The sequence below is a fragment of the Amblyomma maculatum genome, chromosome 1 (genome assembly GCF_055883805.1).
Source record: "Amblyomma maculatum isolate TAMU_Amacu chromosome 1, ASM5588380v1, whole genome shotgun sequence".
NCBI lineage: Eukaryota > Metazoa > Arthropoda > Arachnida > Ixodida > Ixodidae > Amblyomma > Amblyomma maculatum.
Window position 1 is genome coordinate 368,871,521 of NC_139344.1, and position 26,491 is coordinate 368,898,011.

General features: G+C 47.4%; 1 protein-coding gene across 1 annotated transcript in view; it reads right to left on the minus strand.

The window, feature by feature from the left end:
• The window catches only part of LOC146208101 (SEC14-like protein 2), a 51,722-nt gene that overhangs the window by 14,107 nt on the left and 11,124 nt on the right, over positions 1-26,491 (minus strand). The window contains exons 2-4 of the mRNA XM_084591764.1: positions 5,250-5,319; positions 3,421-3,464; positions 161-223 (exon numbers count right to left, since the gene is read on the minus strand). Coding sequence (XP_084447890.1) covers positions 161-223; positions 3,421-3,464; positions 5,250-5,319 — 177 coding nt within the window. The remainder of the gene's footprint in view (positions 1-160; positions 224-3,420; positions 3,465-5,249; positions 5,320-26,491) is intronic.

Sequence of the window (26,491 nt, forward strand, 5' to 3'; positions counted from 1 at the left end):
CTAGTCATTATGCCGTGAAGAAGTGCATTCGTTTCTCCTCGTAAAAGCGATTATTGTGTCCAACATTTTGTATCGCTCGGGCACATCTATCTGATACGCGTATGCAAACATGATGGCAAAGCCACCGCGCTCTATCCCTTGTGCAAAAAGGGGTGTTCACCTCGGAAGGCTGATAATCGGAGACGATAGTGTCTGCGCCAACTTCCTTTCTCCAGGCCAGGCTCTGCGAAGAAGACCATCACTTAAGCAAACACATGCACCCATAAGACGGCACCACGGAAATTGTTTAGCCCTTCGATGGACTACGTGTTCCACAGCGGAATATGTCCAGATGTGAACTGCTTCTCCTGAAGTTGCGCATGGAATAATTTCCCGGTCTCACTACCTGAACAGTCGCGTTTGCTTCTTCCATTATTTCTTCCTGCCGATAGAATATGCCTCTATAGTCGTGGCAATGACGTTGTCGCGTAAGCACTTTTCAAGCGTCTTCAAGACGTTTGCAGATAGCTTTGAGGGCATCGATGGCTATCTAGCCATCGATCGTTAACAGTGAGTGGCGTAGTGAAACAAGCACTCAGAGAAACACTGCGCGCGGTGCCTGTTTGGCAGGAGCTACTCCATCGTTCGTTGCTCATTTCGGGCTTATACTTCTCTGCGTCTGTAGCAGCATGCAATTAAAGGATGAGGCACAAAATTTCCCTGAAAGAAACCTTTCCAACCAATGGCGTCGCTCGATTTAAATGGAGTCAGGATCATTTTCCTTCCGCCATCGAGAACTCTCAACCGCTTCAGTTATGTCCCTTGGAATAATGCCTAAAGGCTTCATAATTTAAAAGAAACAAATCCTAGTTCACTGCGTTACGTACCCCCTGTGAAAGTTTGACAACTAGAGTAGTGTGCTCGGAAAGAAAAAAAAAATTAATGGCTAACAGGCCCCTGATAATATAGAAGAGGAGCGCTAGTTGATCAATAGCATTTTTGCAACTGCGGCATATTCTACGAAAGCTACTGGGCCTAGTGGTCTACGGTTGTGTTTTGGTTTGGCAGGGCTTGAACTAATATGTTTAAACCCTCTTCTCATCAGATGACCAAAGTAATTTGGTCATCTGATGAGAAGAGAGGAGTCGCCGGAGAAATATTTGTTGTTGGGAAAGGTTGAGGGTCACCGGAGAAGGGGTAGGCATCGAACGCGATGGTTAGATGGCATCCTCGAGGCGCTGCAGATGAAGTTATGTGATGTTAGGAAGATAGTGAGAGACCGGAAAGCGTGGCGTGATATGGTCCATAGGGTCACGAAGAGTCAGACACGACTGAACGACTGAACTGAACATAACTGAAACTAATATGTTACGGTGTGAGAAATGGGCTGTTACGGATTTTAACATTTTTTGTCCCACAGCGCGCGATGGGGGATAGGAACCGCGACTTCACACAGGACGAAGACGAGATCGAAGTGGACAGGAAGAGTGACATACTGTCCACTTCTTGTCTTCGTCCTGTTCAAAGTCGCGGCTTCTATCCCCGACAACAATTTCGGACCAACCGAACCAAAACTTCCCTTTGTTGATAACTGTTCGCCGTTAGTGTTAGTGGTTTATTTTATTAAATAATCAAACAGAAGGAAAAGAGTGTTGCCGGCAGCGGCAACTGCTATCTAAAAAATCTGAAGCACTTTAGCGGCAGCCGGTGGGAAAGAAAAGAGGATAGGGAGAGGATATAGCGAGGGGAAGTATAGAGGAGAGCGATAGGAAGAAAGGACAGGGGGAGCTTTGTACATTATTTACAAAGTACAAACGGTCAACAAGTTCGCGTCGCTCGCGCGCAAGTGTCCGAGCACTGCCCACAAATGCCTGCAATTGTAACAATATATATATATATATATATATATATATATATATATATATATATATATATATATATATATATATATATATATATATATATATATATATATATATATATATATATATATATATATATATATATATATATATATATATATATATATATATATATATATATATATATATCCGCGACGCCGTAGTGGAGGACTGCGGAAATTTCGGCCACCAGAGGTTCTTTAACGTGCACTGACATCGCACAGCACACGGGCGCCTAGCTTTTCGATGGAGGCGAAAAGCTAGCTATATATATATATATATATATACGCGCATGGACGCGTGCTAGTCATGGAGTTTTGTCAGTGTTAGGCACGGCTAGACGGGCAGATATTTAGGGACGAGGGAGGTGAAATGCGGCCGTTAAATGCATAAGCTTTTGTTGGCAGCCCTTCACCAAAAACAAATCCTAGCTACCGTGTTTCTTGTGAAGCAAAGGAATTGAGCAATATATAATCCCTTACCGCAAACAGCGTTGGCAGCTAACACTCTCACCCTGCTTTCACTTTGTTTTGCTACTCTCCGGTATAAACCTTCCGAGCAACTGGTTTGCTTACGAAACCAACCAGCCCATGCCAACTGCGCTTGCTAACCTATGTAGCACGAGGTGACCAACCCGCCGATCGAGAGATCACCAAAACCTTTGTGCCAGCTGGAGGAGTGTTTGCGGTGGGCCAATGCCCGGCCGCCTGCAGGGACGCTGAACAGCCAGGGCAACGTCCTCGTAGATTAGTACAGCGCGGTAAACGCTGTCGGTAGAGGCCGCAACCGGCGAACGCCGCTACGCGCTGACCCCCTTCGATCGGCAGCCTTGAACGCCCGCGGTGGCGTTACAAGGCGGAAGATAGAAAAAATATATCCGGAAGGGGCGAGCGTATTGCGCGGCCGGCCTTCGCAAGCCAAGCGCTCATTAATGCAGCTTCCTTGCTCTCAGAGCACGCAAAAATTGGTCTCGACCCTGCCCAAGTGAGCACCCCCCCCCCCCCCCCCCTTACGGGATGTCACGTGGGACCGACTTAATCTGAAAGTGGAAGGAACTACCGACGCTTGCCAAGGGTGTGATTTCACGCAAGACTAGCGATGAGCGTGTGACTTGAATTTGGCGGTAGAACTGGATTTGAAGCTGATAATAAAATTAAAATCGGAATGAAAATCGTAAGATGTATTAGCATTAGAAAGGTCGACAGAAGTGGAGTACCTTAATCGGATGAATTTTTTTTTTTTTTAGAAGTTAATTTCTCAATGCAACTCAGGCTTTGAGGGACGCCGTAGCGGAGGGCTCCGGGTAATTTGCATCACCTAACGTTTTGCCTCCGCCGAAAAGCAGCCGTCGCGGTCGGAATAGAACCCGGGTCGCCAAACTTAATAATCGGGCGCTCTAACAATGGAACCTACTCAGATCGAGATCCGCTCTCCTTATGACATCTCGAGTGCGCAGTAGTGCCTCTTTCATCGATTACAACAAAGAAGAGCCTCACAGATTGAAAAGCTTTCTGGTGCATAGCATGCATTTATAGCTCACCTGCCGGAGCATATGCTCAGCCTTGACCTCGTCGAACTCTCGTGCTGCAAGAAAAATGAAATTTCAAATAAGAGGCAGGTATTCATCGGACGGTAGTACGCGGTGACACATCGCGCGATGGCGAATTCGTAAGGGGAGCTGAGGTTCTGGGCCTGGTCTATTTTTCGAAGTTATCGTTTTCTATCGGGATTCTAGAGACGTAGCTGCCGAAGGTCGTTTCATTAAGGCACGTCATCATCATCATCATCATCATCATCATTAGCCTTACTATACCCACTGCAGGGCGAAGGCCTCTCCTATATTTCTCCAATTAACCCGCATCCACTTGACCCCTGCGAACTTCTTAACCTCATCCGCCCACCTAACTTTCTGCCGCCCCCTGCTACGGTTTCCTTCCCTTGGAATCCAGTTTGTTACCATAACCGACCATCGGTTATCCTCTCTTCGCACTACGTGTCCCGCCCACGCCCATTTCTTCTTCTTGATTTCACTAGAATGCCAGTAACTTGAGTTATTTCTCCGACCCAATCTGCACGCTTCCTATCTCTTAATGTCACCCCTACCATTTTTTGTTCCATAGCCCTCTGGGTTGTCCTCAACTTAAGTAGAACCCTCTTGGTTAGCCTCCACGTTTCAGCCCCATAGGTGCCATCAAGGCACGTACACGGAATTAAATCCTGGAAACATAGTAGGAGTACCGGAATTTTAGAAGGTGTTGTGGGCTATATCTCGATTTCATTGCACCTTTCAGGATTTGAGAGATGTGTAGTTACAGCTGCTGCACGAAGCTCTTCAGATTTATACATTTTATTGATAAAGATGCATTTTACTGCAAAAGAAGAACTTTCAACACAGCTTTTGTTGTGATTTCTGCTTTACAAGCCTCAAAATGGCACTAGCAAAGCTCTACTCGCCTAACAGAAGAGTTGACTGTACACCGAAGCTGACACAGTGGAGAAACACTGACGAAACAAGTCGCTCTGCTAGCAAATCTTGTTTTGTGCGAATGCACCAGAAGCACCAGCGGAGCTAATATGTCGATTAAAGCGGTTAGCGAGCAAGACAAGCTCCTAGCTGCCCCTTCAGCATTCTTCCATTCATCCATGAACACTTAGCTGTTCCTACCTGCAAAGCAGCACTTAGCTGGCCTAAGTGTTTCACCCACGACTGCCGTTACAGCCTAGTCAGCTGCAGCTGCTGTGGGCACGTGAATTGTACGCAGTGGAGTGGACCACTTGGTCTTGGGCCGGATGCCCGTTTCCAGCAACGTTCCGGAAGCGATGGTACTTTCGACACTCACTGTCTAACGTGCTTAATCTTTCCCAACACGTTTGCTGGTTCTTTTTGCGGAACTCAAAAGTCACCAAAATTTTTCTTGTCTTAGGCCCGTAAGCGATCTGGTTCACCGTCAGCCAAGAAGGGCAGTGAAGCCTATCAACTGCTAGGTGCAGACCCTGAACAGTATACCTGGCACACAATGTAACACTCGATTACAGCATTATTCTGTTTTTAACCGTGAGCAAGCAGCAGTTATCACACATAACTGAACCAGCGAATCAACGCGGGTGCAGCAGCGGAAGAGTCCCCTGGTGCCACCGTGTTTATTTGCCTACAGCATTACGTACGACGCCCATCAACTAGCTTGCATGGTTACGACGGGGTTATCGACCATGCAACGTTATCGGAACAATGCACAAGCGCTAAAGAATGGAGAAAGCTTCAAAGCGGCATCACTAGAAATGAAACACGAGCAGTATACGAGACACAAATTCCGATGCCGTCAACAGATTGAATGCGATAACGCGTCAGCGGCGTGGATTTTCACTTACCTCGCAGCCATCTCAGAAGGTATTGGTCTGTGTGCTCCGGCTTCGTGACGTCAGACAGTCTCTTGCGAAACTGCGACAGAAAGGACCATGAACATTTGCAGGAACTTAGAACATCGGTTCTCAATGCACAGCTAGCGAGAATCAGCAACCAAATTGAACAACGGGAGAAAGGCAAATCGATAAGCAGTTCTTGGCCTATCTCTTCGTGCACAACCAAGTTTGTGGGCGTGATTCTTCACACTTCTTTGAAGCGCCTGCAGCCGTCTTTTTGAAGTCGGTGATGCCGACTACATTAGAAATCCTTGCTGTACGTGCAGCAATGTGTGGCTATTTCTCTCCTAGATGATAAACAAAAATCGAAAAGAAATAAAGATGGAACATCGCAGAGATCCACGGAGCGCCTAAGTGCTGTGTGAGGCTGTAACTTCTTTCTTCTCTTACGGAGCCGAATATTTTACCGACTTACTGTGACTGAATTTTATTTGTGGAAATAGCTTCGCATTATAAGTAATGTAATATTATATAGAGACATTTTTAATTAATATGGCAGTAATCTCATTAGCGTGGAAGGTGCGACATGCGTGATTTTTTTTTTTCATTAGTGTCATTTTATTGCAATATAGGAGATGCCAATGTACGAAGAGAAATGTTCATATTTTTGTCGTTAATAGAACATAATGCATTTCTCAGTGGGATGATTCTCTAAAGACTGCCTGACACTTCTTTTATACATCGGAGCATGGAGTGGACATTAGACGGCTGATTGCCAGATGTAGACATCTAACTGACGAGGTCTCAAAGGAATGTAGTAGCGTGCACAAGCTCCCGGAGGCAAGAGAAGGTTCTCAGCGTCGTACCTTGGAAGAATAAGCATCCCTTTAAATTACGTATACATCTATGGCCAATACTGACGTGCCCGTCTAGTATACGACGGTTCGCCTGATATGAAAATGTATGCTTTTTATATTTGAAAAACCTGCGCCACAGAAGAAAAAGAAACTGACTGCACCTCATCTAAGAGGGCCTCTCGCCTGAGGCTATATGTTCACTCTTTGACTACTTAGTCATTTGCTAGCTTGGCGTAGTCTGCTATCGAAGACGACGAGGAAGTCAAAAACAATAGAGGATACCACAGCCAATGCATGTGCCATTTCGACTGAGGTCAATCCCCATGAAGGTATGCATAGAGGAGAGAAGAGAGAGAGAAGGAGATTGAGGCCATCGTCATAATCATCACCACCACAGTCACATTTGGTGTCTGTGCGTTGTGCTTGTCGTTCTTGGTTATACCACATACTCTGTCCGACCGCACTGTTCATGGAAGCGGACTCAGAAGGCTACTGTTGTGGAAGGTCAGTTAAGAATACCCAGGAGTCTTCTGCCATGCTATCCTGACTGCTGCGAAACGGCCGTTAGCAAAACACAAGTACCTTCGCTCATCTCGCCTTTGTATCGTTGTATGATGCCAAAGGCATGTAAGCACGTTCTTTCGAATGGTCATGCCAGTCTGCATCTTGGTGAAGAACAAGGCTCTACAATATTTTTCTCTGCATTCGAGTAGCTTCGATCGAAATGGCGTCGTGCCTCTTCTTAATTCCCTTTGATCATTCGAGGATCACTTGTCTGGATATTCGAATTTTCTTTTCCTCCTCATGCAAATTGCGCCCATCTTCAGCTAGCTGGCTGACAGGCTGGAAGAGCATTAGCCCATGGTGGCTTAGCGCCAGCCTCGATGTCGACAGGTGCAAAAGAAAGCTGATCTTTGATAATGAAGCGTATAATTATTTTGTTTTTGTGATCACGTGTTCCTTGTCCTTGGGACACAACGTGCTCATTGGCCTTTTATGGCACAGCTTTTGCTGGCCCACTGCCAGTCTGCGGCGACAGCGTTGGTAACGTAGAGAATCATGTGACTACTGCACTCACATAACTGCGAGATGGAGCTGACTGGTTAAACCACGGGCATCCCCACTGGAGATTAAGCGTTAAGACCAGGTTAGCACGGTGAGCAGGCAAAAAAAGCGAGTCGGGTTTGAGCAGTGCCACTTTGCAGATAGGTTCGTGGTGGTGGGCTTGGAGAAGAAGAGGCGATCGCGCCGTGGCGCTGCGTATGCTTTGCATGTGCGATTCGATTTGGCATGGGCGCCGAGGTGAACTGGTGTTCTTTAGGATTATCCTGCTCTTCGCTTCCCGCGTGTCCTGTTTTGCCGATTTCCGTGCTCTCTCTTTGCTATGCGAGTGCTCTGAAAGCAACGAAATCAACAGATATACAGCGTGCGACGTCCACGATCGACACTCGTGCGTGAATGTGCCCTAAACGTTCACACCTGCATTTTCATTTTTTAAAGCGACAAGAAAATATTTAGGAACGAGGCCGTCCTTTTTTTTCTAAGGGCGCAGGGAACGTTGAGACAACGCAACAATAAGCCAGAAGTTTTGTCATAACGAAACGACAACCGGAATGCATTCGTAAGTTGCGTGCGAGGCTTAATAGGCGACGGACGTATTATACAGTGGCGTCTTCAGCAAGCTTACAGTGCAACCAAGCCTCCACGACCACTTCGGACACTCGGCTGCGGGGAAAGCTTGTGTAGACAAAGTTTCACTTGGAGTTCATGCTGATGACTCAAGCAGTCATCGTCTTAGTAAGATAGACAACCGCAACGGAACCATTTCATCAATGATTGCTTACTGACCACGCCTGGCGTGCATGCGTGGCTACAAAAAGCGGCGCTGCTCGCAAGCATTTATGCCGTGTAGTAGCCCGGTTGAATTACTGATTCGGCCGCATATTTTACGCAGCTGGTACGTCACGGCTGCGCTGCGATAACTCATTACCGAAGGTCGCAATTGTCTTTGAAATTTCTCTGAAGGCAAAGATACTCTTCGCTGCCTGCTTATTTTGGCTGGGCGGTCTCACCGACTTTAGGTCCAGTACCTGTTTGGACGAAAGCAGTAAGCTCGGAGTTTGACGTTCTGTCGCAAATGCGACCTAACCATGCTAAATACTGAGTGCGTCGAATTCCGCGTCTGGTAACCTGGAACACCACTGAATGTAATTAAATATAATCGCCCATGCCATTCACCGTCTTCACGTCACAACACTGCACTGTAAGCATTGTGGTTACAAGCATTTTTGGTGCAAACTAGCTACCTTAATTAACATTTCCTACTGCACAAAGTTTTTTTTTTTTTTTTTTTACAGTGTGTTGTTGGCCAGCTGGGAGGCCCTTTTAGAGCGCATATTGCACTGATAAACGAGAGGAAGACACGCGGCTGCACCGAAAAATCAAATTTCGCTAAGTAAAAAGAAAAATATATGATTGTTGAATGCATTTGCGTGTCCTTCTCGTGTTGTACCTCGGGTGCCAGCATGGCCCATACCAGCACGGCGCATGCCATTTTCAGCGCCTTGCCCGTCTGGCGCGTCCCTCCCTGCCTCCCTGCCCCTCCTCCTCCTCCTCCTCCTCTGTCTTAAAGGGCCACTTATGACTTTTTAAGCAAAGGAGTCCAATGCTTCCATCAGGTATCGGAGATAGTCTGTGCAAAATACTACAGCGATACGCGCGCCGCAAAGCAGCAAAAATACAAATCAAAGCTCTCACATGCTCTCCTTCGGGAAGCCAGCTTCCCCGTTCTCTACGTTCTCTACGTCGGGTCTCCAGTTTGACGCCGGACTAGCAACGACATCCATTGATCCGTCTCGCTGACCGACGGGTGAAGGATGGGCGTACACTACTAATTGTGTGCGCCGCTCGCTGCGCGCTTTTCCGTCGTTACGGCCGGACTGAATGCAATGAATGCAGCGGCGCGCGCTCCCTCGCCCGTTTCGTTTTCGCGCACGCAGAGTGCCACGCCCCACCTCCCGCCAAACGCAGAGGAAGAGGAATCTGGCTTGCGGAGGCTAGACTATCGGGCAGGAGAGTGAACAATGTTTGCGAGGGAACGGGAGGAGAGAAACATGACAGAATCGGGTGATTGCGGTGGCTGTAACTGCGTTATTAATTACTCTTTTCAAAAACAATTTTTGGACCTTGCATTCTGGGGGCAAAGCCTCGCAGTCACCGGGGAAGAAAATATTTTCGTCTGGAGGGTTGACAGTAGCCCTTTATGGAGTTGATGATTAGCTTCTTATTCAGGTAACCAGAAAAGATTTAACAGCCGATTACTTCTGTGAAGATAGAATGGTGTGTGACGGTTACTGCAGATAACTGTAGGCAATCCCACAGCATGTGTCATATCGTCGTGCTACTCATCCTTACAGGCGAAGCATCTTAATGATGGATTCTTTTAGAGAGGCATTACTGTCGTGGTATGCGTGCTGGGTATGCGTTCTCTGCCTAAAGCAGCACTAGCGGGCGATGACATCGTCCCTTAACCAAATTGTGCCAGGTTGAGGGACAGCTGTGTAGCTCGTGATAGACTCATGCCCCCTGGTTTGTCACACTTAGGTGTCTTGGGTGGAAGCTGCTTTTGTCTTTGGTGGCGGCGGCGGCGCCACTATTTACCAAGGTCTTCCTGAATGTGAACGGTGCCGTTAGTGCCCGCACTGGCAGCTAGTGAAGCCCTGCTCGTCAGCCCGTTCCATTTGTTGCTGAAGTACCCCTCACGTTCCGGGATCCAGCGTATCGTTACAGTACGTGCCTCTGAAATCTCTGTGTATATATCCGTATGTGTGATGTCGTTCGTTGGGCAGTGACTTTGCAGACCAATGAGAAACCTGAGGTATTTGGTGTAGTCTGTCAGTACGTGAATCCATTCACAATTTCGTTCAGAATGATCGATAATGACTTGTTTTTCTATAGATGCAGATCCTCTCGAATAGCCCGAAGCTCCGATTCCGCGCCATCGGGATTGGTGTCGAGTGTTGTGTTAGCTGCGTAGCACGCAGAGGCGGCCGGCAAGCTGAGACTCTGTAAACAAGCCCGGCATATTTGATCAGCGACAGATTCATCGCCATGCCTATCAACCATCTTCGCGAGTTGGTTCGCCTCGCTGGCTTCGGGTTGGTGAGCGAGTACCGGCTATACGAAGGAAAGAGTTGAGCGAATAAAACTATACCTATGACGGAAAAGAATGGACATGCGTCACGATCATGCAGTGGCGAGCCTTAGAGTTCATCGCAATTAGGACAAAAGCCGTTCGTTGTGATTCTCTTGGCGGAGCCACTGTTCGGTGATGAGATATTTGTAACGGCAAATTTGGTCAAAACCGTTTCATTTCCACCACGGAATTACAGGGCCGATATCGCGATTAATCTAAACCAGGGCAGAGCCTCATACTACTACGTAAGCGCCGTTGGGAGAAATTCGTCCCTCGTGGGCCAGGACCCCCCAAAATATATAAACAACAATCAGTAACAATAGGAAAGTAAACAATAAATAAAAATAAGTCTAAATGACTATTTCCCATTCAAGGCAAACTTTTTTCGTGAAAAAAGCGACACGAGCTCCTTTCTACCTAAGCGCCGGATGGCCGCCATTTTAGGATGGTTCGAAGAGAGCTACTGAAAGCGTAAGATAAAACCACAGTCATTTGTCATCTAATGAAAAAAAAAAAATGCTTGCTTGCAGATGAAAGGTCGGACGGTTTGTCCGGAGCCTCATGACTGAAGACAGCTAGCTGACACCTGTCTGGCTTGCCTGAAGCTCCTGCAGATTAAGGGGCAAAGCTTCTTTTCATTTCCACAGAGAGCACACCGTCAGGGCACAAAGTTGTTTATTTGACTTTAGTTCGACTACGAGTCTGGTGATAAAATTGACCTGTGCAGCTTGAACATACTTTCCATTTTTGTTTTGTTTTTTTTGGAGCCGGCGGGCTACATGACACAGCTCCTTGGGCCACATGCACTCAGCGGGCCACGTGTCTGAGACCTCTCTTTAAACCGGGTGTCTAGCAAACAACTATTTTCAATATCCCTGACCTTTCCAGTTTTTTCCTGATTATTTCAGTTCAAAATTCCTAACGAGTGAAGAGGCTCAAAAGCGTAGCTGCTGATAATAATGACCATAGACGAATAATGCACAACAAAAAGCTATTGATTAATCATATTCTGCAGTTCACAATAGTGAAAAGGCTGTCATTTGTGTTAATGGCCGTTAAGAACGTTGAAAGTTTACAGAAAAATGAAAAGCTCACTGATGCCAGCCTCAGAGCATGCCGGCCGCCCACCCCGAGAAAAGCTGAGCCCGTCCAATCCAATATGGCTTCGCGCGTGCTAGGTAGCAAAACTTGCCGATCGTTTTCGCGCTGGCCACTGCCGGCGCGGTTATTCCAGCTTTTTGTCGCGTATACTCTTACGCAGCACTTCCGCATATTTTACTGAGTACCCACGTGCATGTGGTTCTTTTTTGGTATTCAGCCTTGCGCTGGCATCAAAGTAATAAACTGCGCCTTGCCTCGCGGCGCGGCGGTCGCGAACTGGAGAGATTGTGCGCGCACGCACGCACGCACGCACACACACACACACACACACACACACACACACACACACACACACACACACACACACACACACACACACACACACACACACACACACACACACACACACACACACACACACACACACACACACACACACACACACACACACACACACACACACACACACACACACACACACACACACACACACACACACACACACACACACACACACACAAATCTGGATGAATAACATACCTACTCACTGTGCGCCAGCTTGAAATGAACATGCACTGGAGAATATATCGTCCCATTTTCCCTGACTTGGTGATGATTTCCCTGACATTTCACTAATTTTTTCCTGTGCACAAAATTTCCCTAACAATTCCCGGTTTTCCCGGTTGCTAGACACCCTGTTTAAACACTTAGCTGTATCGGCTAAAAAGTCAAATAAGTATTCTCCAAACTGCAAAAAAAAAAAAAAAAGAAAAAAATAGGCAAACTGTATTTCACAACAAAGACTTGGTATTCTCGTGCAGCCTTGATTTTCACAGGACAGCGAGGAGCTGTGCTCCCCTGATGGGCGCAAATCAGGCACGTATATATATGGAGAGGAGTATGGGTACCCACCCCATAAATTAAGCCCCACCCGTTAGCCCTGAACGTTGCACACATTTCTAAGGGGCCACTTTATCAATATTAACATTTTACAGTTATTCGCTGCTGAACACTGTATGCTGCTATAATAGCCGATGCTTACAAGCTATCGGGTAACCAGTGCCCGAGTCACACGCTCCTTCAAAACGTCAGCATTACTTAATGGCCTGGACGGAACAGAACGAATGCGATTGCTGGAGTATAAATACGTTGTGCTATAGGACGTCATGAAACAGACTTACATTCTCAAAGCTAGAGAGAAAAAAAAAAGGAAACATAAAAGTGTTTCTGTCTTTCTAGCTATATATGTCTACGTCTCTTCTTTTTGTATTTGTTACAAACTGTCCAGACGCAGCTGTTGGCAATTTCATACTCACCTCTAAAATTAGAAAGTTACTGATCTCGCATTGTTGGCAAGCATTTCTGTGAGTTTTGTATCGGCTACACCTCTCCCAATACGGATCACCGTTGAGCGGAAATTTTCATTTCCTCATGGGAGCCTAGATACATCGTCCTATACTGGCACTTCTAAAGCATATGCAATGCTAATACTTGCAGCATTGAATAAATTATAGCGGTTCGATATATTTTAGGTTCCAATCAAGGTCGTTTAAATGCTAATAAAATCCACATGACGCCACTATAGGTGGCGTTACTGTCCGTGAGCTGGTATGGAGCAGGAACAAATACAAAAAAAACACGGGGAAACCGTTCAAGGTTATAGTTGCCGCGTAGGCAGTGATTCGAAGAGACGATGCAGAATGTTGAGTTCGGTGAAAAACTGGACTCGGCTCTCCTGAGGTGTCACCACGAACGAGAGAACAATAGTGGGGAACGTGGCTCGAAATTCTCGTCCTCTGTGGCGGCGGCGGTGTTTTCTTTTTTTTTTTTTTTTGCTCTGTCCACAGGCTGGAGAGGTACATTTCCTACAATGCCGATAGACAATTTATTATGCAGTACTGGCCAAGCTGGTGGAGGACAACCAATCGAAGAGTCGATACGGTATTGCTTAACAGCCAAAAAAATGGAGCTGAGAAGGAGCAGCTAAATATCGTCAGCGTAGAATCTACGTGTAACTATAGGCTTTCTAGGCAATGCACTGTAGGTTAGAAAAAAACTAAAGGAACTATAAGACCTTGAAATTAATGGAAAATCCGGAAAAACACTTGTGTGCCCAAGGCGCAACCCAGAGGAATTGAATGTGAGGAAATGCCATACGGTTTATGGAAAGCAAGTGTTAAAATTTAGACTGCCAACGTTGTTGAATGATTTAGCTTGGACAGCAATGCAGATATCGAGACTGTTTTTTGAAGAGCCTGCGTAATAAATATGCGCAGAACTAAAATATCATCTTGTTTTTAAATTTCGGAACTGTTTTGCACATATTTTTTGTTATGTTCTTTATTTCAGATTCCTTTGAATCATGTTGCATGAATGGCTAAACTTATGTATGAACCACCATGTTAATTCAATAAATTGAAAAAAAAAATTTTTACTTGTGTGCGTTATTCCATCGCGTAATGTTTTATCTGGCACCCACCTGAATATTTTTGAAAATATTTTTTACCACTGTAGCGTATAGCTGCACATTGTGCTAAGAGTTAGAATTTTTCTCCCATGCGTTGTCGTGACGCTGGGGCTACGTCGACCCGGCCTTCACTTGGTAGCGTGCAGAGACTCGGGGTTGAAGTAGGATTGAATCTTCGAAGTTGGTGAAATATGTACAAGCAGGTTTTATGGCACTTTGAGAATACTTATTTACAATATTTACATGAACAAGAAGGGTACATCAGCAAAATGGCAAGCGTTAAGAGTTCATAGCGAGAAGCGACTGGATGAGCCGTTTACCCAGGGCCCAGAGCGACATTTCGTGCTCTGCAGCGTCCTTAAAAACCCCCTATGTCCAGCCCCTCTCTGAAGATGCTGACCAACCAAATCCAGGGCACGCCCCTCAGGTATCGGCATCCAATCGAACACATCACTGCACTGATGGTCTGAAGCACTGACTGGTCCGGCATTCATTCGTTGGGCGTGATCACTTGTTGGCGGGAAAAGCTTGGGAACGGCGAGGAGAGGAGGTACATTTCTATTCTTCAGCAAAGAAACCACAGGCTGGTTCTGACAAGGGGTTTTACTTCTCAGAAACCCGAGTGCACGTGGCGCCGCATAGGGCTCCCAACATGGTCCCTTTTCGACAATTGCAAATCTTTCCTGCATTCCCGGGAAATCACTTAATGGCCGTATGAGTCATGCTCCTTTCTTGTCCTGCACGTCAGCGGACATGTCACTCTGTCGTCTCCTTTGGATAGGAGGCATTCATCACTGGAGGATAGCACTTCTCGACTGGAAGGGTGAACAAAAGAAAGAAAGCACTTCCTGCTATTTCCCGCAGGGGGACGTTTCTTTGTGTTTTTCCAGACGTTCTCTTGGCAGGGTCAATTTGGCATTTGCAGAGTGTCCACAAAGCAAAACAGGTTTACAAAACAGGATTCCTGGAAACAGGCTCACTTAGAGCCATTGGACCATCACCACATATTCACAAAACTTATCCATGCCCACAGGCGAACAATAGAGCGCGCAATTGCGGATGCTTGGTCGTAACAGCCTCCTCCCCCGCCAGAAGAGTCTCGGAGGGCAGCAGTCCCAGCTGCTGCATGAAGAGACGACTTAATGGCCTGCACGTGAACGCTTGAAGCTCGCTGTTGCTTGTCGCGTTGTCTTGATTGTTGTAGGCCAAATTGCTCGAGCTGTCTGAAACTCAACCACATGTCGAAGCAAGCACTCGGCTCCCGTCTGAAGAGACCAGGTCAAAAGAAAACTGCCATTGTTGTTCGAGAAAAGCCCACTCTCAAGACGTTCAGGACCCACGTATTCCTAGAAAACCAAACGTGCTGCTTTACATAGTCACACATATACAAGCGCACGAAAAAAAAAAAAAACCTGATTATCAATTTGGATACATAGTGAGGAACATCTCGGACCGCTTAGAAAGAGCGGCTAAGCGCGTCCGCATTCCCATTTAACTTCCCCTTTTTGTATCTTATTTCAAAATTGTACTGCTGTAAAATCAAGCTCCACCTAAGAAGGCGACTGTTCTTCGATGTCGCAGTTTGCAGCCAAGCCAGGGGACAATGGTCCGTCTCTACGGTGAATTTGGCCCCTCCAAGATAGCACTGCAATTTTTGAATGGCCCATACAATGCAAGCGCACTCTTTCTCTGACGCGCAATAAGCCCTCTCTCTAGAACTCAGTTTTCTGCTCAGGTAGAGCACGGGGTGCTCATTACCGTCGTCATCTCTCTGGGAGAGAACAGCAGCTAGCCCTCGATCACTGGCATCACACTGGACCGTGAATTCTCGGTCATAGTCTGGAGCTCGCAATACCGGACGGCTAATCAGCACAGCCTTCAGGTTTACGAAGGAGGCTTCCTTTTGTTCGTCCCAGACTACATTTGTCGGTTCTGTCTTGCGGAGAGCGTCGGTCAGAGGGCTAGCCAAAGATGAATAGTGAGGGATGTAGTGGTTGTAGTATCCCGTCAGCCCTAAGAATGCCCGAATTTCCGTCTTCGTGCTCGGCCGCGGGTAGTCTGCTACCGCAGAAATCTTAATCTCGCTGGGTTTCCTGAAACCTTGACCTACATTGTGACCCAAGTAGTCCACGGTCGCCCTTGCCAGGCAACATTTCTCGGCCTTTACGGTTAGTCCAGCTTGACGCAAAAGGCTCAGTACAGCTCTTAGATGTACCATATGGTCCGCCCATGAGTCGGAAAAAACCGCAATGTCGTCTAAATAAGGCACCGCGAATGTTTCACACCCCTTTAAAACCCTATCCATGAGTCGGGAAAAACAAAATGGAGCATTTTTGAGCCCGAAACTCATCATTGTTGGCTGGTAGCTGCCCGTCGGAGTGACGAAAGCCGCGTATCTGCTGGCGCGTTCAGTGAGCGGTACTTGCCAGTATCCTCGAGTAAGGTCCAGCGTAGTCACATATGCCGCTCTACTGACCTGTTCTACTCTCTCCTCAATATTCGGAATAGGATACACTTGATCCCTGGTGAGAGAATTTAGCTTTCGGTAGTCTACCACAGGCCTAGGGTCTTTACCTGGAGCTTCTACTAAGATCATAGGCGAAGCATAATCGCTTTCCGAGGGTTTTATTACTCCCAATTCCAGCATGCGATTTACTTCCCTATCCAGAATTTCTCTTTGCCTTGGAGAGAATCGGTAGCACCTTGATCGCACTGGCACGTCTGAAGTCAGCTCAATATCGTGCTCAGTCAAATCAGTCCTGCCTGGCCTGTCCACGAAGCAGGCCTCAAACTTTGTTATTATCTCGCCCAGATCGGACAGCTGGGATTTCTTTAGTTCTCCTCTCTGTTCCGTCTTTTTGAGAAGCTCCTGAGCGTTGCTTCCCTTTCCGCTGAGGCAAATCAAGTTGTCCCCCATCTCCTCGGGAAGGTTTAACGTTAGATTTACCACGGCTTGCTCCATAGCTAAGTCCTCTCGGGTTCCACTTAAAAGTCTCGTGAGATTACTGGACACTGGCGGCAAGATGTTACTCTCAAGAACGCCCTCATCCCGCGTCTCATCAAGCTCACTTTCAAGTTGACCTATTTGAGATGCCTCGCTCTCAAAGTTTTCTGACCTGCTATCTTCCGCATTTACCACTGTTTTAACTGCCGTTTCCTCCGCTGTGGATTTTTCTGGAATGAGCAGTGTAGCTAGTTCTCGCGCCTTTGAACGTGTTAAGGCTTGCACAACTCTGTCTCCGAAAAGGATGCCCCTCTTTCGCAGCAGCATGTCCGATTTGTTGGAGAACAAATACGGATAGCACTTAGGAAGCTTTCCTGAAACGGCAGCCTCGGTTGTTAATTCGCCGAAAGGGCCCTCGATGACCACGTTCGCGATCGGCAAGCACACACTCTGTTCCTCAACTACCTGTCGGATCCATGCACACTGTCCTGTATAGTCGGAAGGCGATACATACGCCGGATGGACAACATCCATCGTTGCGGCCGAATCGCGCAGTACCTTGCAAGGCTTCCCGTTGACTACTAGGTCATGCAGGTAGGGTTCTAAAAGCTGCATATTTTCATCGCAGTCCCTGACATACGAGAAAGCAATCTTTTCTTTCCGGCAGTTGACGGCAATGTGACCCTGCTCATTACACCTAAAGCATGTGAGCGGCTTCCTAGCCCCAAGCTTGTTCTTTGTGTTCTGCGCGTTGGTCACTTCCCCACTTTTCTCACTGCCGTCCTTTCTAGGGCGTTTGCCTGAAGAAGCCTTCCTTTCTTCGTTTGCAAATCTAGCAAAGTGCCTTTTCTGACGGTTATTCACACTGAACTTGGGATTGCGGGGCCTATCCACTGCTGGGTTGCTGAATTGTCGGCGCGAAGCATACTCCTCAATAAGTTCGGCAGCTTCAGTTGCCGACTTAATTTCGCCTCGGTCCTGTAACCAATTTCTTTCTTTTTCTGGGAGGCAGTTATAAAACTGCTCCAAAAGAATTCGCTCGACTACAGCGTCCCTATCACTGTAGGAATCTGTGCTCTTTAGCCACTCGCCCAAATTTACTCTTAAATTGTACAGGAATTCAGGGTAACTCTCGTCCCTGGACTTAGTAGCGTTCCGAAAACGTTGTCTGAACGCCTCGGCGCTAAGCCTATACTTTCTCAGAAGGCAAGCTTTGACCTTCTCGTAGTTGTCCGCGTCCTCCTTGCTTAGCCGCGCGACAACCTCCGCTGCCTCGCAGGGCAGAACCGTCAATAATCTCTGAGACCAAGTGTCTCGCTGGAAGGACAGTTTTTCGCAGGTTCGCTCAAAGTTAGCCAGATACAGACCGATATCCCCTGATATCACATATGGCTGCATGTACTTTGACATCTTGAAATCTGCCTCCTTGTTGAGACGAGGTACCGCTAGCTGGGGACAATCGCCCGACCTCTTGCTCAACTCTAGTTCTAATTTCCGGAGCTCAATTTCTAGCTCCAGCCTTTTTGCTTCTCTCTCAAGCTTCTCCCGTTCGTGCTCCCTTTCCTCTTTTTCCCTCTCAAGTTCACGCTCCCTTTCCTCTTTTTCCCTCTGACGTTCGCGCTCCCTTTCCTCTTTTTCCCGCTCTTTCTGCTGTCTGAGCTGTTCCTTTTTTTGCCCGATGAGGTTCCATGCTTCACTGAGCTCCTCATCATCGGTTCCCAGATCAGTGATTGCCTTTATAATCAAGGGTTTTCGTGCCAAACCACTTGTATCAATTCCCAATTCCTCACACAATAGCAACAGGTCCGGTTTCTGCAGCTTTTGTAGGTCCATGATCGCTCCGAGTGTCGGCTACTTCCAAAACAACTGTGCAAACTACCAACCTAAAGGCGTTTCCACACTCTCTTTACCAGTTCTAAAATCTAACCCTGTTCTAGAACCTGGTCCACATCAGAAGAAAAGCCAAGCACTCACCCACACATGCGATCGATGTTCCGAGCTGCCCTCTTGTTGGCCGATTGTTGCGCCTGCTTGTTGCTTGAGAGGCCACCTCCGATCACCAGATGTTGTGGCTTGCAGATTCTGATCCACCTCGAATCACCAGATGTTGTGGCTTGTAGATCCAGATCCCAACTCCAGTCATCAGATGTTGTGGCTTGTAGATTCAGATCCCACCGCTGGGCATCAGTCGTTGTGCTTGTAGATTCAGGTCCCACCGCTGCCACCAGTTGTCGTGACGCTGGGGCTACGTCGACCCGGCCTTCACTTGGTAGCGTGCAGAGACTCGGGGTTGAAGTAGGATTGAATCTTCGAAGTTGGTGAAATATGTACAAGCAGGTTTTATGGCACTTTGAGAATACTTATTTACAATATTTACATGAACAAGAAGGGTACATCAGCAAAATGGCAAGCGTTAAGAGTTCATAGCGAGAAGCGACTGGATGAGCCGTTTACCCAGGGCCCAGAGCGACATTTCGTGCTCTGCAGCGTCCTTAAAAACCCCCTATGTCCAGCCCCTCTCTGAAGATGCTGACCAACCAAATCCAGGGCACGCCCCTCAGGTATCGGCATCCAATCGAACACATCACTGCACTGATGGTCTGAAGCACTGACTGGTCCGGCATTCATTCGTTGGGCGTGATCACTTGTTGGCGGGAAAAGCTTGGGAACGGCGAGGAGAGGAGGTACATTTCTATTCTTCAGCAAAGAAACCACAGGCTGGTTCTGACAAGGGGTTTTACTTCTCAGAAACCCGAGTGCACGTGGCGCCGCATAGGGCTCCCAACATGGTCCCTTTTCGACAATTGCAAATCTTTCCTGCATTCCCGGGAAATCACTTAATGGCCGTATGAGTCATGCTCCTTTCTTGTCCTGCACGTCAGCGGACATGTCACTCTGTCGTCTCCTTTGGATAGGAGGCATTCATCACTGGAGGATAGCACTTCTCGACTGGAAGGGTGAACAAAAGAAAGAAAGCACTTCCTGCTATTTCCCGCAGGGGGACGTTTCTTTGTGTTTTTCCAGACGTTCTCTTGGCAGGGTCAATTTGGCATTTGCAGAGTGTCCACAAAGCAAAACAGGTTTACAAAACAGGATTCCTGGAAACAGGCTCACTTAGAGCCATTGGACCATCACCACATATTCACAAAACTTATCCATGCCCACAGGCGAACAATAGAGCGCGCAATTGCGGATGCTTGGTCGTAACAGCGTTGCCTTTGCCTGCGTTGTATTGGGGTACGGGCCTAGTCAAGCCTTCTGGCCTTTTGTACGTTCTCCGAACATCCCTGAGATGTTGAATAAACATTGTATTACATCGTATTATTGAATGTGCCGTCGTCCTCGGCGCCTGTGCTTCTCTTTTTGACGACCAACGCCGACGAGACCGATGCCTTATACTAACTATATACTCACTAAAGCCGAGGAAGCACGCGGTGTTGCGGTGCGCGTGTTTGATTCATCACGGGACGTTTTCCTGACATTGTTTCTAAGCCTCCAACCTTCCCTCTTCCTGATGGCCTGCAGTGGCAACTGTAAGACGTCAACAAGGTTCATGACAGGGCGAGTTGGTATTGGTTCATCTTAAAACCAACCAAAAGACAGAACGTCATGTTTGGTTGTGTCTCTAGCTGGTTTTAAGATGACGACAAACTGCTCCCACAGCGCTGCTGCCTAAAAACTAAGACATTTGTGGTTATATCCGGATGACGCCTTCCAAAGCGTGGCTCGACAGCTCATGCGAAGCCCGCAGTGCGGTGTTTTCTCGTGTGGAGCAGTCTGGATGCAGTGACCGGCGCCTGCGTTGGCAATTACGTCGTCACAGCCCGAGCTCACAGTGCGCTCTCCTCTACTGAATTACTTCTCAAATTTGTTGCTTTCTTGGTGACCACCACCTCACTGCCGACGCTAAGCCTATACCGCATCCGCACGCGGAAAGACATCACTCACAGTCACCAGGCTGCTTTGAACGCCTCGCGTTCTTGCCAAGGGTCAGCGCTGACGTCACAGTTGACGCTGAATACGAATGAATAGGAACCCTGCGTAAGTCCGCGCGTCTGCTAAGAGCAGAGTTGACTGATCGGCACAAAAAAAAAAGGGGGGGGGGGGGGGGGGGGGCTAGGAAGCTGCGTCAAAAAAAAAAAAAAAGAAGAAAAGAAAATCTCCCAGCTCTGCAGAGCATGTCCTCTGCTATATTTTCTTGCGGATAGAAATTGTTGTGCGTAATAACAATTTTTTCCTGCGTTTAATAATGCACAAATTGCAAGACGCGTATCCCCCACGTGCATAGATGACTAGTCGCGGGTTTTGCAAATTTCATTCATTATTATGGCACTTTGTACGAAATATCACCTACAAAATTATGCAGCGTATGGTTTGCTTTGCAAACCTGAAGGAATAGCATTCTTGGACCCTGCTTAACTAGTGTCCGCGGGGAAAATTATTGCAGAGGAAAATGGCTAACGGCGCGTGAAAAAGAATATTCCCGCCGGGAGACATGGCGTGCGTTTGCTGCTGTTTCTAATCGGCATGTCCTCTATTCCAAGTTAGTCTTTCATCATCGCGCTAAGAACCATAAAGTTCTTAAGTGCTACTTTCAGGGGAAAGTGGTGGTGCCGTGTATGCGAGTTTTTCCAGAGCATTTTGCTGGCAACACGAGATTTCGTATTTGACTTGGCCAGTGTTAGACAGAAATTGTGGATTCTGCTTTGGAATCGCTATCTGCGCCAATTAAATTATTTACTTCGTTTCTTATTTCAATAAAAACTTTCGCCGCATTTATTTGAGGTTTGCCTGTAGAAGAGTCGCGTCGGTATGTTGAACCCACATGTCCAGCAAAAGCCAAACGAAATACTTACCTAATTTTTTCCGCCATTCCTGTACATCGATGAGGCTCAGAGCACCGCCGGATTTTTCCACTGGTAATGCTAAGATACTCTAGGCTAGAAGCAGCTCGGAATTGACGGCCCCCCTCAAAGATCCCGCCGGTGACCTTGTCTCGCCCAGCGGCACCTTCCCTCACGCATTTCAGCGCCCCTCGTGCGGTTGAGATAATGGCACAGCAGTGAAACAATGGGGGCGAATGTTTGCAAGTAAACTTTTTCCTCCTGTCCGGAATCTGTCGCGTTTTTCTTTTTTTTCAGTCTCGAGGAGAAACCCGCGGTAGCGGCAGCCAGAGAGATTATGCACGCAAGCTCTCTCTTTATCCCGTTTCCTCTTCAAGCGTGCATACGAGAATTGCACGTAATTGCGAACTGCACGCTCTCAGGTTGCGCCCTTCTTTCGCTCTGTTGGTGTATAGCCTTCAGTCAAGCCTGCCAAGCATGCGAATTATAACGGGACGCAGGATGTGCGAAATAATTGTGACCGACAGCTAATGTGGAAAACAATAACAATCTTGCTTTGGGGGCTCAAATGGGGCGCGATAAACGCTGAGTCTAAGGTGACCGACCACCTCTACGTAGTTCAGTTCAGCCGGTATGAGAGGAAGTGGCATTCCGCCCTAAAAGGAACATTGCACACTTTGCAGAGCGGACTTCAGCGTTGGAAGGCAGCCTTCAGTTAAAAGGGTTGGTTTGTGGTTTGGTTTGTGAGGTTTAACGTCCCAAAGCGGCTCAGGCTATAAGAAACGCCGCAGTGGAGGACTCCGGAAATTTCGACCACCTGGGGTTCTTTAACGTGCACTGACATCGCACAGCACACGAACGCCTATAGCTTTTCGCCTCCATCGAAAAGCTGCCGTCGCAGCCGGAATTCGATTCTACATCCTTGGGCCCAGCCGTCGAGCGCCTATAACCACGGCACCACCACGACGAGGTTGTGTTCTTTGGTGCCGGAGATTTTTGTAGGATTCGAGAGCATCTCTTAGTAGCGTGCTTCGACTAGCCAATGCCCGCGAGGGCGTCAAAGCAAGTCTTCTTCACAGCTGTGGAGTACGAGGAGATGCGTCTTTGGGGAGAATGAACTATACCATTGTCATTACTAAGTCCAAATAAAATGGGAGTAGGAGTCAGCAACGGAGGGGATGCGATGAAAGTAGCACAGCGCAGTGGACACAGTTTCCAGTGGGTCGTGTTGGTGAGCTTGCAGCCGGTATGTGTCTGAGAAAAGCAGATTATCCAGCATATCTTATTTGTCTCTAATTGCAATCTGAACAGGACCAAGGGAGGAACGAAAACTAACGTCTCTGCCTTCTCGTTGCCGATAGGGGATGTGAGTATGAAGTGAATTCTAGGAAAGTTATAACATATCCTATGATGCTTTGTGACGGTATGTAGTACATGACAGCCGCACTCGACTACCGCCCAGGTTTATTGGCTCCATACATTCCACCTCTTATCGAACTTCTGTGGACCGTGAAACGTGCTCGGCCTTTCTTGAAATTAAAAAAACCATTATTAGCCACCACCAGGCAGCCTTGACAAAAAGTATAGCGCCTATAAGAGACTTCTTATAGACGACATGTCTTCGAAGATATATTTTCTTGTTTCTGTTCAGTCTGTATCTATTCTTATTCCGTAACCTGTTTATGAAAAAAATGCAAATGGGAATTTTCCGACTGTTGCCGCGTGATATTCAGTAGATTTCCTCTCGACATAACGTGCGCCCAATATTTCCTCCCAAGAGCATTTCGAAGCCACAGCTACTATACTAAACGCAGACGATGTCTCACGAGGTGCACCGTGTCCAGAGCGCACGCACGTTGTCTGCCGTGTGAGCATCGGATTCGGCGGTTGTTCATCTTTGACAGTCCTACGTAAGATTTTGCTGCATCCTTCCCATCTGGGTAGCGCATCTTGGCGAAAGCTTTTCTGGGTCCGAGCCTTGTTTACAACCACTTCTGAGGCTCTGACGAACTTTGCAGGGGTTGAGGCGAGTCTATCTTTGCTACTTAACAGGGAGCTTGCACCGTCGAGAGAGACCCCATGCAAGCTGGTGCAGGACAGTGCCAATGGCGCCAGTTTCGACCGGGTCGGTGGACAGTGTTTTGGCAGCTAAACTGTGTGCAAGAGAATTACGTTTGACCCAAAGATGTCCATGACATCATTTGATGCAGGCACCTGTGTTTTGTAGCGAAAGGTACACTAAGCTACCCTTGAGCATTTCGCCGGGGCCTGAAAAAGCGCCCTCCCTTCATACGGGAGGGTGACATTAGAACAAGCCTGCCATGATATTTGATTTCACGTTACCCCTGTGCCACGCAGCCACGTTAATACGGCTTACTTAAAGCGGGGCTTTATATATGAGCCGGTAGCCTACGGCATCGTGCCATACCCTTAAAGGCGGAGCTTAAGGGGTGTGTGTTGTGTGTTGTGCGATGGCAGTGCACTTAAAGAACCCCAGGTGGTCGACGTTTCCGGAGTCCTCCATTACGGCGTCTCTCATAGCCTGAGTCGCTTTGGGACGTTAAACCCTACAAACCAAACCAAACCTTTGCTTTGATTGTGTTTGGTGGCTAATTTTAGTAGGCGAGGAGGCGTTTGGTATTGAAGTGGGCCCAGAGGGAGTACAGACCGCTTGTGGTAGGCTCTTGCATCTCGTGATTTTCCTTGAGGAGTTACACCTCGATTGCTTTAGCTGACTAACTTCCACCAACCAGAAACGGTGTGTTTTCCGCGGATATCTACTACCCGTATCTTTCAGTTCCGACTCATTGTGAGGAAGGTTGCTTGCTTGACCATGGCGGCTTCTTCACAGGTCGCGTGATAACTTCATTTAATGCATAACGTAATAGTACATGCATTCACCTCCTGATTGCACCCCGCGTCTACATGCAGCTTATAGGCGATGCGTATAACCACGAGGTTGAAGATAGTCGGAGATAAATTCAACTCAGCGGTACCCTTTTGTTGTTGACGAACGCTCAAGGGTTCCCCAAGCTTCTGTAGACTTCGAAGGTTTAGTTTTCTAGGAAACTACAGTTTAATTTTTATAGTCTAACTCTAGGGTAGCCCCTTTGAATCAGTCATATTCGATTGATTTCGTTATGTCACATGCTATGAGTATAAGTGTGGAGTAGCGTTGCGATTTCTTGCTTAGCTGTCATCCATGAGTCGTCTAATCAGCCAGAGGCCGTCGTTCGTACTCATGCTCAACCTGGCTGGGATGCATGTGCGGTGCCTTCTCTTGCACGCGTTTGTTGCACTAGCTGAGAGAGCCATTCGCTTGATTAGCTTGCGAAAGTAAGACGGGTCGCACCGATGGAAACGAGGGCTGGGGCCTTCCCGGTTTTCGAAATTGGTTTCACAACTGATTGCTATCATGCGGCGGACCGGTTTTAATGCTGCTTTGCAGTTCGCTGATGAACAAACCTATGAATTGCCACAGACGTTACATAGTGTAATTCTCTTTCCGTGTCCCTCGAACGAATAAATTAGCTTGATCTCTTCTTGCTTTAGAGACGTGAATTGTGAGCGTATTCGTGACGAGCTTCGCGGCGTCCGAGATGGCCTACTGTTCTTGTGCTCTGGTTTTCTTCTTGGTTTCCTCTTTGGTTGGTATCACGGAGTTTGATACCAACCAGTTGATACCAACAAGTTTTCTCATGTATTCACCGGGTGGCCATGATCATCGCTTTCTTTTTTTTCGAAGATGTAATCCTAGGAGCCGGTTTTCATTCACGACTATTTATTATTCGCTCGCTCAAACGGTTAAGTCGACGCTTGCAGTCTTGAACCTCACGGAGTTGGTCTAGTTTTCTTTCTTATTGGTATTCCTCTTTTTCCCTGCCGCTCTTTGTCGGAGCTTTTAACGGTGTCCGCTCCCGTCGCCTTCTTGCTCCTGTTGGCAACGGAATTGGCGGACGAAAGAGTGCGCGTTGCCTGGAGTACCGCTTGAACTATTTTCGCTTTGCGTGGCCTCTGTGGCGTTTTTATTCGTAGTCTTCTGAGGCTCGATTGTGATTATGGGAGTTCTTTTCGTTTCATCAGGCGTGCAGTGACGCGGCAGCGTATGCATTATCGATCTATGTCCCATCATCTGCGTCGTCCTGGGGTATTACCCTACGCCTGCCACACCCTTTTTTTCTTCGGGAAGTGATGCCGCATGTCTTGCTCGTTGTGGCACTTGACCTTTTAAGCCGATAGGGGTTCAATTTAAAAAGCTGCACTGGTAGTACCTGACCTCCCCAGGTGGCACCGGAAAGTAAGAAGTGATGACGTATTTTTTTATTTTTTGGGGGGTGCCCAACCCCTTCGAAACAAGTATGTTTGCCTTCTTCTATCTCTCATACATTACGGTTTCTCCGTTCCTTCACTCAAGGACAATTTGGACCGAGCGCTTCCTGTTGTGAGCGATACAACCTCCACGGAGATAGTCCTGTGAGTCTATCCTCATCTTTCTGAAATTTTTATTTTATGAGGCCGAACTTCAAATGATGTTTTTATTTATTTTTCAGTAGAGAATATGATGGCAAATGAACTGGCTTTCTCGCTCGGCTGGACCATTACGCAGCAAGAATTTTTCTTGTAGCAGAGAAGTGACCGTTTTAAGTGCAGCAGGCGAAATTTGACTAGCCGGAGATTTGTCAGTTGCCGAAGTAGCAGCAGGAGCTTTTGAAGCAACAGTCTTCAAGCAATATGGCTTCATATGGCGCTAGCCGACCACTCTGTTGCTAGTGGTTGAAATAGTCTTCAGTACTACAAGATCAAACCACAGAACATCTTTATATGTTCGCATGCTTCACTCAGC